Here is a 16,866-nt window from a genome sequence, read left to right as displayed (position 1 = left end):
GAAGATTACAGCCCACTTGACTGACAGTGGACAAGTGTGGCAGTGATCAAAGCAAACATATTAGTTTGCCAGCTGATAGGATGCACTGAGAAGAACATGGTGTAACTTCTTTGATATTCCTGCCAAAGATGCACACCTGAACTTAATCATGAGAAAATGTCAGGCTAACTCCAATTGGGACATTCTACAAAATAACTGACCTGCATTCTTGAAAAGTATTGAGGTCATGCAAATTAAGAAAACACTGAAAAACTCTACCCAGAGTGAAAGAGACAGGACAACTAAATGCAATTCATTAGTCATTCTGTAAAGGACATTATTAGGAAACTGGCAAAACTTAAAACCGGGCTTAAGGATTAGATACAGTGATATGTCTGTTAATTTTCTGATTTTGATGTTTGTTACCTGGGTATGTAGGAAAATTCTCTTCTTTGTAGGAAATACACACTGAAGTGTTTAGGGGTGACTGGCAACTTACATCAGGAAAAAGAAATACTTTGTATTCTATTGTACTTAGAAATTTTCTGTAACTTGGAGGCTGTTCCTCCCAAAAAAGTAAAAACAAAAACTGTTTCTGCTAAGGGATTGAATTCTTGTTCTGTTGGTGGGTTTCAGGTCCCTGTAGTTAAAGGGAGAAACATTCTCTGTTGCTATACAGATGCTAGTAAGAGGAGCTTCTGTAATCAGTCCTGGTTTGTGAATTATTTTATGGAGATGCAGGTACTCAGAAAGTTTACATATAAAAATCTGCCCTTTGTCTTTGTAGGTGTGTGTATATGTGTGTGGATGTTTTGATCTTACAGATACCTTATTAGTTTTTGAAGGTAGCATTTTGTACCTTTTAATATTTCATTTGAATTACTTTAAAAAAATTGCCTTTCGCTTTTATTTCTTGGTTCACATTTTATAGGTAGAGTTTAATATTTAATATCTTATAACGGTAAGTTTACTATCATTTTAAATACTTATTCACAATAATTTTAACATTGTTATGAGTGATAATAAGAACAACTCCTCTTTATTGAGTATTGGGTGTTGAGTATTTACACAAGTTAACCTCTTGGTGTTGCATTTTTCTCTCCTGAGAAATGGTAGTAAGAGTCCTTTTTCTTCATAGTATTGTGAGACTTACATGTCAAAGTACGTTTAAAAAGTGCTTAAAACAGTATGTACCTGATTTGAGGTGCTTTAATAAGTGTTAGCTAATTTATGATTATAAGTATCATTACTATGTTCTATATTTGCATATTTCATTGAATCCTCACAATTAGCCTTTGAAGGTAGGTATTATTTCGCCTGTCGTACAGGTGGGAAAACTAAAATTCTGAGAGGATTAGTAATTTCCTTAAAACCACAAACCTAGTAGTGACAGAGCCAGGATTTTAAACTATGTTTATCAAACTTTAAAGCCCATACTTAAATAATTACCTCTGTGTAGTGTTTTTTTCTCTCCTTTTTTACCAGAAATAATCAACAGAAATAATCAACATTGATATTTCAAGCACTTTACATTCTAGCCTGTTTACTTAAAATGAAATGTTCAATTTATATGCCCAGTAGTGAATATAATAACGGCAGTACTTTATTCAAAATATGGAAGACTATTAGAAGTATGGACAAAATTATACATTTTTCTTTTTAAAAGGGAGCATTTACTGAAAGAGCACATATTAAAAGACAAAAGTAATCTCTCACCAGTTACCTTTATAATAATAATGTTTTTATTGAGAATTAATAAAAAGTAATATTTAATTCTGTTGAAGCAAAACTAATATTTAGTTTAGCTCAGATGAAGAAGTTTACTAGTGTCCTAAAAACTGCCTGAAAGATAACCTCTTTGTGGTGGTGGATATTGATCATGTTTATCTCTTGAAACTAGCTTTTGTGAGAATGCACCACCCTGGTTCTCCTTTGCCTTTTCTAGCTGTGTGCATCATTGGCTAAGCAGATGCTCAGCCTGACCTGTGATTACAAACTGCTCCATGCTGTGCGTTTGTTACCTGTATCTTTAATCTCTTGAACAAGGGACCTTACCTTGTCTTCAGCTTCAGCTTTGTTCATGACTTTTTCCAGTGTCTCAGCTGCAGCACAATCCAGTATTTATTTCCAAGTCCTTAGTAGTTATATTCCAAATACTGTTAAATTCGGAATATATAAAACCTCATTCATTGTCTTTCCACCAGTATCTTCTAGGAGTGTGGGGTAGATTGTGAGGGGAGGGTTTTCCCTCTCTAAGCTATTTCTCTTATTAAGGTCTATTCCTAGAAATCTTTTCTGTTTCATCTTTATTCAGAGGAGTAATGCCTTTCAGATTTACTTTATTATTCCCCTTTCCTACCATGATCAGGACCCAGTCACTCAATACCTATTATTTCAACTGCTGCCTAGATGGTCTACACTGTGCTACTCTCATTTTAAATATTGCATTTACCGTGTTATCCCTCTGAATAAATATCCACGATGGCCCCTTTATCTTTCACTTGATTCTCAGGGTCCCTAATTATGTCCTCGATTTACATATACACACTTTTTTCCTTCTGTGTGTGAAAGGGTGGGACTCTGGTTATGCCGGTGCCTTCACTACCTTTTCCAGGGAGACACAGTTGCTCCTCCGGTGCCTTTTTCCTTGTCCCCTTAGCCTGCTGTGCCCTCCTTCCTGCTTGAGCAAGCCCTGCCCAGCTTTATATTAAGTCCTAGTTCAAACCATGGCCTCATGAAGCCTTTGTACTCCATTAGTCTGCATAATCTCTAAATTCTTAACGCACTTCCCTGTTGTACTTCATTGTTTAGAACTTAATATTATATACATATCGTGTTGTTCTAATGTTAGTGTCATCGAGGTACTTAATAATACTTTTTGATTAGTCAAAAAATTGCAGCTCTCTTGCAGTTGCATATTTGACAAATGAACAAAAGGTAGAGACTTTCTCTACTGTTCAAAGGATCTTACTCTGATTTTTTAGGGTAGAGGAAGGGAAGGAGGAAAGAAAGAAAAAAGGGTAACATTATTTTCTAGTTGCTGCATATATTCAAAGGATAGATAAAAGAAAGTTATGTATAAAAAATTTTCATGAAAAATTAAATGAAATATGCAACATAATTTTTCTGGGTTTGGAAATTCATTTTTATAAGCCTTGTTGGGTTTAAAAGAAATCGAGAATAAATGTGTTCAGTTACATATCTGATATTAAGTTCTTAGGTATAACCTAATTTATCAAGTCTTTTAAAAATGTAGGGAATTTTAAAAAATACATTTTATTAATTTTTTTTTTTAAGAAATTTTATTGGGGAACAGTGTGTTTTTCCAAGACCCATCAGCTCCAAGTCAAGTAGTTGTTTCAATCTAGTTGTGGAGAGTGTAGCTCCTTGGCCCATGTGGGAATTGAACCAGCATCCTTGGTGTTATGAGCCTGTGCTCTAACCACATGAGCTAACCGGCTGCCCCCTAAAAATACATTTTAGATAGTCAAAGTATTTCAGCTAAACTCTGCCTTTTTGTGAATAGTTGTTAAAATGTCAGGATGTTATCTAGAACTACTTATACATAAAGGTCTAAGAATGATTATTTGTAGAAAGGGCATTTAGCATGCTAGTTAAGTAAATTTGATCAGTAGGTGACTGAAACACTGCTAACATATTTTACTGTTATTTGTTGGGGTAGCCATTTAAAGATCGCTGTGAATGGTTCTATGAACATTTGCATTCAGGACAACAGGATTCAGACATGGTGCACAGGCCAGTGAATGAAAATGATATCCTGCTGGTTCACAGAGGTATGTTTAATGGAGAAACAGATATGCATGGGAGGCACAAAATACCAAGTATTATAACTTTTAATATGTAAAATTAACCAGTGCTACATATTTAGATTCTATTTTTAGGAGTAGCTGTGAAGTTGTGTCAAAAGCAAGTTGTGCAAAACTAAAGCAAGGAATTGCTGTACGGTTCCATGGAGAAGAAGGCATGGTGGGTGTAAAAAATAAGTGCTGTGACAATCACTGTATATAAAAAATTGAAATGCACTTGAAAAAAATTTAATACTTAATTGATAATGGAAGAAAGTTAATATGATTTTAATTTTATTGTTTAGAAAAAAAATTCCCCCATATTATATATTTCTGTTGATACTTAATTTTATTTTCTTGAACTTAGGGTCAAGGTGTTGTGCGTGAGTGGTTTGATATTCTGTCTAATGAGATAGTCAATCCCGATTATGCATTGTTTACCCAGTCAGCTGATGGTAAGTTGTACAGTCTAGATGACTTTTTCTGTGACTTGTCACATTTTCAAACTATTTCAGTGCATTTTATTTTTTTATTCCCATAGTAGCCCTGTGAGATAGGTGGGGTGTTCTCATTCCATAGAAGAGAAAATCGAAATTCACAGTTTTTGTCTACGTCAACATAGTTAATGAGTGGTAGGCTCATGAGTGGAACCTGACTCAGTCTAGTATTCTTTTCCTCTAAACAGTTAGCTCTCAAAGGCTTGTCCCGGGTACCAATGCTGGCCCCAAGGACGTTTGTCCTTTAGTTGACTTTTTTGAGTTAAAATTTCCTGTTGTGAAATAGTGGTAGTAGATGGACTTAAAAATAATACAAATCCTCATTTGGAAAAATTAAAATTTGGTAACCCTATTTGAGTTTCCAAGTCTTAAAATTTATTGGTCATAAAAAACAAAGCCTAGAAATCGTGGTGTTAAATCTTATAATCTATTTATGTATAGTAACCTAGTTTTCAGTCCTTTTAAGAAATCAAGACCTTTCAACTAGAAAGCTCTCATTTAACCATATATATAATACAGATAAAAAAACTGTTGAAATGGTGCTTGTGACCTAAAGAATTATAATTTGATATTGTAGGCTAAATGGAAATGGTTAATACTGCCTTATTTGTGTGAGGTATGCTTGAGAGTTCTGTAACTTAATAAAGACATACCCAAGTGAAGGTGGGATTTCAGTTTTCATATGCTTTGCACAGTTGCTTTTATTTTTTAAAAAGTTTTTTTCCAAGTGTTTAAATTCTGTTGTAAGCATAGAGTGCCTCATTAATTGTAGTTCCTGATAGTATCTAACCAAAGGGGCAGCAAATCTCCACTGAATAAGAAGGATGACTTGAAGAGAGGCAAGTGGCGGGGGGGAGAGGGGGGCTGCAGTGATGCTAGGCACCTGAAGGTATTCACCTATGTGGTGGGCTCCTCAGATACACCTGATATATTTGAAATTTTTTAGGGATATGGAACTGCCTGCTTTAACTCTGTAATCTTTGATTGTTTGCTCTGAGGTGAATTTGGTGAATTTGAAAAGATTGATGAGGCGCTAAGTTTAGTTACTTAGGCCTAATCTTTGACGTAAGATTTAGCATTAAAACATTGTATTTTAAGATGTTTTTCTTTTCTTTATGGCCCCTTATCTGAGCCTATATAGTTACATACCTGATTTGGTGTGGAATCATTAGTTGAGGTATTCCTCATACTACAAATTTATAGCAGAGTATATATTGAAGCACATGGTCTGTAACGATTGTGATCTGTCCTTTAGCCATATGAATGTTCTCTTTGGGGTCATAGTATTAATAACTTAAAATCTACATGAAATTGTTCTTTTGTTTAGTTGATATGAAGAGAATTACATTTAAGAATTTAAAAATTCCTAAATGTGGGAAATGTTTGAATAGACCTAATGTCTGTAATAATTTCTTTAAAACTTGCTTTTAATTAAATTAAAAGGTGCTTACTGTAGAGAAGTAATGTAGTGTAGTGGCTGAGTTTGGCCTTTGGTGTTACACTGGGTGTGAATCCTGCCTCTGCCCCTGTTTTTGCTATGATCTTGGGCCGGAAAGTGTAACTTTCGGCACCTCAATTTCCTTATTTGAAATGGTGATAAGCTATTTTTTTGTGATATAGTGAGAAATCAATTAGCTGTTGTATAAAAATGCTTAGCCCAGTACCTGGCACATAGAAAGCAGAAATAACTATTGGTATTATTCTGTGAAAACGATATTTTCTTGTGCAATAGGATTTTTCTGAAGTGATTAAAAATAGCCAGGAGTGTCACAGTTACATTACTTTGAACTTGAAACATAACGTAAACTTTATATTCTGTTTTAACTAGTTTTCAAGTTAGAAACTATTATTTGTTTCCTGAACATTTTTCCCCGTTTGTTTCCTTTTTCTTCTTTGATTGCTCCTTATCTATGCTTTGTAATAACCCAGACTGCCCAGAAAGTACTTAGAGAAGGAATTATACACAGACCTAGGGGAGGAAAGTTGAGTCATCAGAAATCTTTGCTGGTTCATCAGTAACCCTAAGGCATCACTGTTTTAATAGGTAAAAAATATTTGTGGTTATTTTCAGAACATTATGTTTTTTGAAATTATGGATATATTGGTCTTTGAAGTCTTTTTTTTTATCTCACAGAACTTTGCTTTGACTCTTACATTACGATAGGGAATGATACTCAAAAGGTACTCAACACTGAATGACTAGCTAGCTTCGTGTGTGTCTTTTAAGTCATTCAGCCATAAGCTTTCATACGTATACCTTATATCTAAGTAAACTGGCCACGACAATTTAGTCCAGTGTCAACTCTGATAAATCAAAGACAAATGAAACATAAAGTGAATTATTGTGAAAAATGTATACTAAATGACCAAACATTTCACTTTTCAATATTTTTCCATTATTTTTTTCCGATGTTTTTTCATTAGGTTTATCAGTTCTTCTTTCTTTTAGCCCAGGTGTCTAGGAGAGTATAAATAGCATGAGTTCAGTAAACATTTGTTGAATGATGAGAGAATTTATAATCTGAGTTAGGGATCATCACAGAAAAACAGGGAAGGAGGGTTTTTTTAAATTGAGATCTTGGTATTAGGTTTTTCCATTGCACTAGATTTTTTTCTTTTGGGACTTTTTTTTTTATTGTGGTAAAACATGCATTAGATTAGATTTACCATTTGAACCATTTTAGAGTATATAATTCAGTGGCACTAAGTACATTCACAATCTTGTGTAACTATCACCACTCTGTTTTCAGATCTTTTTCTTATAAGTGGAATCATACTCCATTGCTGTATATTTTGACAGTAATCGGTAACTATTTCCCTTGCCGATTTTACTTTTATACCTCAGTGGTACTTACTTAACCTCAATTATGTGTCATGAGAATGAAATGGTTGACTTGTGGTCTTTGGTGATATTCTGATAATTGTTAATAAAAGGCAGCAAGTTCACTGATGAGGTCTATCACTTAAGAACAGTTTCAAATGGTTAGCTATTCTCTTACAGCACTCTATTCATTATGGAGCAAAAAGTAGTGAGCGTCTACTGCTTTGGGCCTATACAGGTGAATGTGACAATATGTGCCCTAATTCACAGCCTAGTAGTTATTGCCCCACAATGCCTAGGAAAACGTGTGTGTGTGCGCGCTGAGGGGAGGCGGGGGAGGATGAGTGATCTTTTAATATATTATTCGCAGGATCTCTGTGACACATCTTACAACTGCTTTTAATTAAAAGTATTCTAAAATCTGCGTAGAGACTTACTGTGATGTGTATGTGTGAATTAATGATTATCTTTTATATTTCCAATTCCACTGCCTATTATATATTCAACAAAGAGTATTCCTGTGGAAGTTTATATATAATGTAAACTTAGCTAAAGTTTTATTGAACTGATTTATCTGTTTTGAAATGATCTTGCTTCTATATAGATTCTTAAAAGTAAATTATTTTGTATTTATTTTAATAGGAACAACTTTTCAGCCTAATAGCAACTCCTCTGTAAATCCTGATCACTTGAACTATTTCCGGTTTGCTGGACAGATCTTGGGATTGGCTTTGAACCATAGGCAGCTGGTCAACATTTATTTCACAAGATCATTCTACAAGCACATTCTTGGTATGATTCTATTGTTCTTTCCATAGGCATTTATTTAAATTGTTTTTCATATAGTCTTTAGAGAAAACCAAGTAGATAGATAAGGGGGGAGCAGTTTGGATGAGATAATTTTTATTTCTATTGGAGACTGTCTGTGTATGTAAGGCATTTGGAGACCTGGGGGAAAGAAAAAACAATCTACTTTTTCCTAAAAAACTTTTTTTTTTTTCCATTTTAGTGTGTGTACGTTTATGTTAAGAATGCATTTTAATATGAATATACTTAAGAGAATTGGAATTTTTGAAGTTTACAATAATTTCCTGAATAGCTCTTTCAAAGAAAAATATGGAAAAAACATAAGCTTCAATTAACAGATCTTTAAATTCAGGAATTAGCATCCATTTAAATTATGCTGTGAATTGGATTATATTTTGCAGTTTTGCAGAGTATCTGCAGAGGGCAGTATTTTACCATTAAACAGATAAGGAAAGCAGAAATATTTAGAATATAAATGCTGTATGTTTGCATTTTTAGGTATTCCTGTAAATTACCAAGATGTGGCATCTATTGATCCCGAATATGCCAAAAATTTGCAGTGGATTTTAGATAATGATATTAGTGACCTGGGTCTAGAGCTAACTTTTTCTGTTGAGACTGATGTGTTTGGAGCAATGGAAGAGGTGCCTTTGAAACCGGGGGGTGAAAGTATTCTTGTCACACAAAATAACAAAGTGAGTATCTGAATTTTTACCTTAGCCTTTGTTTGTAACTTGGCCCTGATAGTTTGCTAATTACTCTGAAGTCTCCTGGCACTAGCTAAAAAAAATTTTTACTGTTCAAGTTTGATAACATTTTGTAAAAGATAAAATATTAAGTTAACTAAACGATCAAATATCAAACTTTGAAATTAGAATGGATCATTTTAATATTGTGTTAGATATGCTGAGGCAGTTCCTGAAGCAGCCTAGAGCACAATTCAGTTGATTGCATAAATTGGGCGTCTACATATTAAACAATTTGATTAGAAATAAAGCTTACATCGAGATCATGTTTGAACTGATTACCATTTCATGTTTTAAAAGTAAGATATTAAAGACTTTCAATAGAGAAAAGAAGAAACTCCATTGTTTAAATTTTGCACATGCTTTTCGGATACACTAAATCTGTTACTGAACTTGGTATCTTTTTAACTTTATAACTTATTTTTATATATTATTATAGCTCCTGTTTATACATATGATTTTGTGTTTTAAATTACACTGTTGAAAAATCATGTTACTCTATAATACAGTTTTATGTTTTAATATATTAGGAAGTTAGGAGTCAGAATATCTGGTTTTAGAATTCCAGTTCTGTGTCTTACCAGTAGCAACTTATGGTTAAAAAAGACTAAAACCTTTTTCCTTTCCTGTAGTTGGATTATAAATTCCAAGACAGCTTCAGAATTAACTAACTATGAAAAATAAAGTTCATTGAGCCATTTTGTAGACTAGAGATTTAGTAAAATGTAGATTTTTTTTAAAGGCCAAAAGATTTGGCCAAGTTTAACCTACCCTCTTTGAATCTCAGTTTTCTTTTTGTAAAATTGGGATAATAATGCTTCCCATGCAGAATTGTTACTGGCATTTTGTAAACTGAAAAGCACAATACAAAAGTTATTTAATTGGATGGTTTTCTATAAAAACAGACTTTTAGTATAATTTTATATCTAATTGTTGATGCTTAAACATTTAATGCTTATTCAATAAGCTACCTGATTAATTTTTAAATACTAAAAATCTTTAGAAGCATACCTATATCTCACTTTAAAATTGTTAAAAAGTATTCAATTTACAAATAAAATTTTCAAACCTTGTTCTTTAGAGGTATTATTTTTTAACATACATTTCTGTCATGAACTTTTCTGTTACTTTATGGTCTTTATAGGTAGAAAGTTGTAATTGTCATGTTTGGAGTTCAACTTCAAAATTTAAAAGCATATTGAAGCTTAAATGACTTGCCAAGCATGTTAGTGACAGAAAGTCCATGTAAGTTGATCTCCACATGGGGGAGTCATTTATTCCTAAATTTTATTGAAAGGCTTTGGTAATTATAGAATGAAACCAAATAGATGAAAATACCTTTGTTTAAAAAGCGGCATATTAAAAAATACAAGTAACGTAGTGCAGAAGACTATATATCAATTCCACATTTAAACTATAATGCTATTTTAAATTTAATTTTGTATCTGACAGTGATTTGTTTTAAAACCTAAAGTGGTAGGGTGGGGAGGACCTTCTTTCACTTTTGAAAATGGCTGAAATACCAGGAGCTGACCATTTACATTTAAATGTATTTTCATCTTTGTTTTAAAATTTTGCTTTCACATTTTTACTTTCAGTTTTAAATTCTTGATCAAAAGCTGAAATCGCAGAACCATAAAATGTTGAGTTAAAAGTGACATTATTTGCTTAGATCTTCAGTTCTACCTGTTAGAACTGAAGAGTAAGCTACATGGATTTTAAATGTTAACACTTTTACAATACTAATCAGAAAGTTCATTCAGGCTGGGAGGGGGAAAAGTTGGAGTAGGGTGGGACAGGAAATCGGCATGGAGGAGCTTGCATGGAAGTTGAATTACAGAGGAGAAGCTTTAACTGGTCAGATAGGAGTAAGGAAGAGGAGAAGGAAGTGTCTGGGTTTACAGGAAGGCACAGAGTTGACCAAGCCTGTGTTTGGGGAACCACAGATAGGTGAAAGTTGTAGATCTTAGCTTTGCAAAATAAGTGGGAAAAGAGGTGAGGGAGATAGATGGACAGGGGCCAAATTCTGAAAGGCTTTGCATTCACAATTAGGAATTTGAAAATTATTCTGAAGGCTATGGGGATGATTGTAGATGCTATAGAGGAGTGACATGATCGAGTTTCTGTTTTTTAAGAAAAACAAACTCAACTTGGAGTGTGAAGAATGGATTGAAATGAGGTAGTACTGGAGTCAGGGTAACTGATACGTGGTTGTGGCATTGGTCTGTGGAGTATGCATTACGGATTTTATAAGACAGTGGCAGTGAGGCTGGAGAAAATGAGATAGCTTTCAAGGATATAGAATTTATAGAACTTGGTAATTAACTGTTTGGGAAGGTGAAAAACTACTCAAGGGTGACTGCCACTTGTATGGATTGGCCCCCAGAATGACTATTGGTGTTGCTGTGCTCCTTTTTATCAACCTCATTACCATCAGTTCTAGTTTCTAGTGATAATAAAAGCTATTGCCTATTGAGTAATTTGTATATATTTCATGTATTTGAGATGTGTTCTTTGTGCATTTCTCATTTACTGTAACAGCCTTTTGAGATAGTTATTTCTATTTATTGAATGTGGAAACAGCTTTAATATTAAAAGCATCTGACATTTATTAGGTGCTTATAATGTGTTAGGCACTGTTCAAAGTGCTTTATGTGTATTAATTTATATTTAAACAATCCTATGAAGTGTGGATATCCTTTTCTATGGGTCAGAAAACTGAAGCATAAAGGGTTTAAGTAGCTTTCCTCCAGATCACATGGTTAATAAGCATTGGAGCTAGCATTTGAACCCAGGCAGACTATAAATTCCAAGCCTGAGCTTGTAACTATGACACTACATTTCTTTAGAAGTTAAATAACTGTCTAAGGGTTCAAAAGTAGTAAGTGGTGTACCCTCAGTTTAAATCAAGATCTGTTTCAATCATTCTGTAACTGATCGACCTCTCATTTACTAAGTCAGTGAATATGAACAAAGTCAAATACAAATTTAGTATGTTATCCTCCACTTAGTTTTTATATGGTTAATAACTTTATATTTTATTGCTAGTTTCACTTGATTTATTTTGCACACAAACACATTTGATGTACATATAAGCACAAAATAAAGGCATGTGTGTGTGTGTGTGTGTGTGTGTGTGTGTATTGACTTAAAGTGGATTAATTATTTTTATCTTCATAAAAATATTCTGTGAGAGATTTTTTTATTACTCTGAAAACTTTTAAACAGTTCAGGTCTGAGGTTCTCCATGTTGAGTATATGTGTGTATTATTAGATTAGGTTTTAAAAAAATTATTTTTAATATCTTCCTGTCAACAAGGAAAACATACTTTTCCTTGCATTTTAGTTAGTATATTCTAAAAATTCACCAAATCTACGAAATGGTAACCTGAAGAATCACTATTTTCAATGACTAAATTTTTTTTCAAGATAACTGAAGTAATAGGATTTTTACCAGACTATCATTCTATGTAACTAACTAATTTGTGACCTTAAAAATAAGAATATACTGGTAAAGAAAACATTATCGAAAAACATTACATTGTAAAAACGTACCTCTCCTTTTTCTTATATCTACAATAATTATTCCTACAACAGAAACCAGGTATTCTTTTGAGTTCTAAGTGGAGAAATTTTCAGTGTGAGCTCTTACATACCGGAGCAACCATAATCAAGTAGATAAACCCAGAAAAGAAGCTTAAGTCACCAAAGGATTTCTATTCAAACAGTGAATTGAATTGCCTTTTAAACTGTTAATTGCTAAAAAAAAAAAAACTTCTAGACAGTTTTACAAATGTGGCAGTCTACTTAGAGGGGAGGAAGAAGAAAATCTTGTTTTCACTATTAAAAGTTGACTATTATTATTTGCCTTCATAGGTAGTGGGAATGCAGCCAGTGTTTCTATAGCACGGTATGAACAGCCAAAATGTTAGTGTATTATAATAGTGGATAGTCATAGTAATAATTGTATCATCATGAAATTGTTAATGTGTGTTATTTTGTTTAAGGATGTGCTGTTTAAGGATGTAGATCACCATATGGTAGAAGCAGTTAGATGTAGGTTTTTTTCTGTTTGTTGTAGATTTTACCTGTTAAACACAGTTATCATTCAACCACCTGGAAAACTTATTTTACTATACTCAGGAGTATTTGTGATGGCTGAGATTTTATTATTTTATTGAGAAATAATTTAGATCAAGATCCGTTCACATTTAAATTATCTTACTGTGGAGACTCGTATCTGAAGGACCTGATTTTCACAAAAATTGATATCCAATAACTATGGGCCAGAGTTACAGAAATAAATGTAAAATGTAATTAATATTAGTTGGACTAGAAGGGACCATGTGAGGAAAGTTTGGTGTACTGTGAAAATTAATTTCTAAAAATAGAATGTATGAGGAAATAATAGGAATTGATAAAAAAGAATGTGTACTATTTTTATAAATGTGGAATGCAATGGCAAATTAAAATAGTTCAAGTGTATTTGAACAATTTACAAATCTTTTACCCTCAGTCTTCATAATTTATTAAGGCCTTGAGCAGTGATTATTGAATGGTACCTTGAGGTAAAATTAAAACCTCTTGGGAAAAAGCTGTTCTTATTAAGTGGGAAGATCGGGTCTCATATAGCACCTTAAACATATGATTAATGAATGAATGGAACAGAAAAATTGTAGTATGTTTAGTAAGCAATTTTAGTAAGAGCAGACATAAATTCAAAGGTAATAAGGTGCTAATGCTGAAATAACTGGTGGTTATCATTTAGAAGTATGTTATTATTTATTATTTCTTGATTGGACCCTGAAAATTTAGTTTTATGTTTCTGTTTGATTGTTTGGCATACGTTTCTGTCTCCCTCTCCCTAATAACTAACTGTATGTAACTTGTAGTAACTGATTAATTACTATTGGGTTGTCGGAAAAGTTATGATGCGTTTTTGCAACGAAAAACATAGAAAAAATACGTCATGACTTTCCCAACAACCCAATATATAGTGGGGAAAAACCTTTGGGTGGTAGGGAGTGGGATTTGGATAAGAAGAGATTAAATAGCAGAGATGACAGCTTTCCCTGTGCCAGATTGTAGAAGGAGCCACGTGGGGTTTGGGGAGAGTTGTAAGGAATTCACTGTGACACTTATGTAGCTCTGAGATATATAGAGACTTCCTAGCCAGTAGTCATGTATAACTTGCTGGTTCAGTGCCTGTGGTTTTTTTTTGGGGGGGGGCTGGGGGAAGGGAGGGCTGAGGAACAGAGCATCAGATAAGTGCCAAAAAATATATATAATAATAATAAGAAGAAGAAGTAAAGGATAAAGGAAAGGTCTTAAAACAGGCTTTCTTCCCTTTGTGTTTAGAGCATTTGTTCCTAGGACGGGAGAACTGTTGGGTTGTCGGAAAAGTCATGACGCGTTTTTGCAATGAAAAACAGAAAAAAATACATCATGACTTTTCCAACAACTCTCTCTCTCTCTCTCTCTCTCTCTCTCTCTCTCTCTCTATATATATATATATATATATATATATATATATATAAATCATTACATTTAACTCACAAAGTTTTACTTAGATGTAATTTAAAATATGTAAATGATAACAATTGATAGAGTTTATCTATCTGTAGATCTATAGATATGATGATTCATTCTGGTCTGAACCAAAATACAATTTTTATTACCAGTTAAATTTTAAGTGATACTATGTTCTACGTTGATGATGATGTATTTTTAAATCAAATGTGTGAAAATAGCTTACCTTAACTCAGAATCAAATTGGCTATGCTCAAATGAGCTATTTTATCAAGTTCTAAGTGAATGAATTTGTTGAATGTATGTATTTATCACATATTTGTGGAACACTTACAAAGTGACCGCCACTGTTTTAGGAGCTGAGGATATATCCTGGTAAACCAGACAGAGCCCCAGCCTGCAGAGAGATTACACCTAATGAGATGTTTCTGTCAGACACACCAGGAACTAGAAAGACACTGAGACAAGCTTATGTTGAGGGAATAGAGTGAGTGAGCAAGGGGGGAAGTGGAAGGAAATGAGAGAGAGAACGAGGCAGAGGCTCTGTCATTTAGGGCCTTATAGACTAGGAAAGGAATTTGGATTTGACTTTGAAGTGTCATGGGAAGCCATTGTAGGGTTTTCAGCAGGAGAGCTGTGCGATCTGAATCATATATGAAGTTACATATAAAACATATTAAATCTCTCTGTGGTGTGGAGAAGCAGCAGTACAGAGGCAAAATGGAAAGAGGGACAGCAGATGTTGCCGTATCTGGGGGAGAGATGATGTGGCTTGGACCAGGGTGCTGAAGGTGGAGCTGGTGAGACAAGGTCAGATCGAGAATACTCTTTGGAAGTGGACCTGCTAGGACTTGCTGTTACAGGGTGTGAGAGAAATCATGGGTGATTGGATTCCTAGGATTTCGGCCTAAACAGTTTAGTGAAGGGTAGAGTACTGGTCTGCTCAGATGCATGAATATTGGTGCTAAATTAATTCTAAACCTTTACTACTTAAATGAGAAATGTTTGTATCAATATTATCTTAAGTATGTGGAATTTTAAAAAGTATCACAATTTTTTTTTTAATAGGCGGAGTATGTCCAGCTTGTTACTGAACTTCGGATGACAAGAGCCATTCAGCCTCAGATCAATGCTTTCTTACAGGGCTTTCATATGTTCATTCCACCTTCCCTCATACAACTTTTTGATGAATACGAATTGGTAAGGGCAAACGGCAGTTCTTTTGTTGTTATACAACAGTACAAAACTCCAATTGATGTACTTCAGAAATAATTTTGGAGTACTGTGATGAATGGAATAATGTATAAGACATAGGGTTTTAATGTTCATGTTTAGAGGTTTGTTAAAAGGTTTGTGATTGGGGTCCTCCTCAGCTTAATAAGCAGATTAGCAATTCTTTAATGTGAAATGGAGTGTGGTAGTGATAAACAAAACTGGAATATTATTTCCAAAGTATTATACATGGGAGATATTGAAGGCGAGTCTTCCCAGAAGCAAGATACCCATCATTTCTGAATTTTTTATTTGGCCATATGAGGTAAAGGATACTGATACTAACTTCTTGTAATTCCAAAAAAAAGAATTGATTAAGAGGATTTTTCTTGGTGTATTTGTGTTATCTTCTCCAGCTTCTTACTTCATCATATATACAAATTTTATAATTTTCCATTTTAAACCTCTGTGGAGTCCACCTCCTTGCTTGTCCCCAGTCTCTCATGAATGTTTTGTTACGCTCCTTTAATTTGCCAGCCTTTCACTGTTATCTAATGAGATTTCTAATTATATATGATTTATGTCTGCATTTTCCCCCATTTTCTTTTTCTCTTTTATCTTTGGTAATAAATTATTTTCAAACTCTTTGAGTTTCTAACTCCTTAACAAAACACAGTATTTTAAATAGGGTATAACTTTTCTTATTTTAAAAAGTATAATTTAGAATAATTTTAGATCAGTGGAAAAGCATCCTTTGGTTTTTATTCTCATAAAATTAGTTTTACTCTATGCCTTTCATTTTAATATATGACTAAGTCCATTGGTATGTACCTTTAATTTTACATATATACCCGTATTTTCAATATATCACTTATAGTATATCTTAGTACAGTAGTGGACAGAATTTGCTAATTAATTTTGAAGTACCTGGTGACTTAGTTTCATTAAATATCAGTTTTGAGTTTTTTTAGTTGTGCTTTTAGATTTAAGATGAATGCTTTTGTTTAGCGTAGACTTGTCTCATTTTTGTACAACCATAAAAGTTATTTTTAGTATTTAAAAATGGAGGAATACTTATAAACTGCTAAACAGAGAGAACTACATTATTTCTTGGACCTATGGTATAAAAACAAAAAGCAACAACATAAATAATTGGCAAAAACTTTGCCACATAATTTGCTGAAACTGGAAAATCCTGTGAAACATTTTATTGAATTACAATATACATAGAGAAAAGTACATGCATCATAAATGTATAGCTTGATGAATTTTCACAAGCTGACTGTGCCCATGAAACCAGCAGTCAGATCAGGAAACTGAGAAATCGTAGCACCCTAGATGTCCCTCTCATACCCTCAGCCACTCACTGTCCCCTCTCATGGGTAACCACTCTCCTGATTTCTAATATCATAGGTTGGTTTCCTGGTTTTGAACTTGATGTAAATGGAATAATCACCTAAAATATATCT

At 33.5% G+C, this 16,866-nt stretch overlaps 1 protein-coding gene across 1 annotated transcript in view; it reads left to right on the top strand.

Annotated features, from left to right (window-relative positions):
- The window catches only part of HACE1 (HECT domain and ankyrin repeat containing E3 ubiquitin protein ligase 1), a 106,164-nt gene that overhangs the window by 69,248 nt on the left and 20,050 nt on the right, over nt 1-16,866 (top strand). Inside the window, exons 14-19 of the mRNA XM_019630696.1 lie at nt 3,662-3,773; nt 3,869-3,966; nt 4,153-4,240; nt 7,746-7,895; nt 8,409-8,605; nt 15,254-15,385. Of these exons, the coding sequence (XP_019486241.1) occupies nt 3,662-3,773; nt 3,869-3,966; nt 4,153-4,240; nt 7,746-7,895; nt 8,409-8,605; nt 15,254-15,385 (777 nt within the window). The remainder of the gene's footprint in view (nt 1-3,661; nt 3,774-3,868; nt 3,967-4,152; nt 4,241-7,745; nt 7,896-8,408; nt 8,606-15,253; nt 15,386-16,866) is intronic.

The sequence above is a fragment of the Hipposideros armiger genome, unplaced genomic scaffold, assembly GCF_001890085.2.
Source record: "Hipposideros armiger isolate ML-2016 unplaced genomic scaffold, ASM189008v1 scaffold_932, whole genome shotgun sequence".
Taxonomy (NCBI): Eukaryota; Metazoa; Chordata; class Mammalia; order Chiroptera; family Hipposideridae; genus Hipposideros; species Hipposideros armiger.
This window is presented reverse-complemented; position numbering and strand designations above follow the sequence as displayed.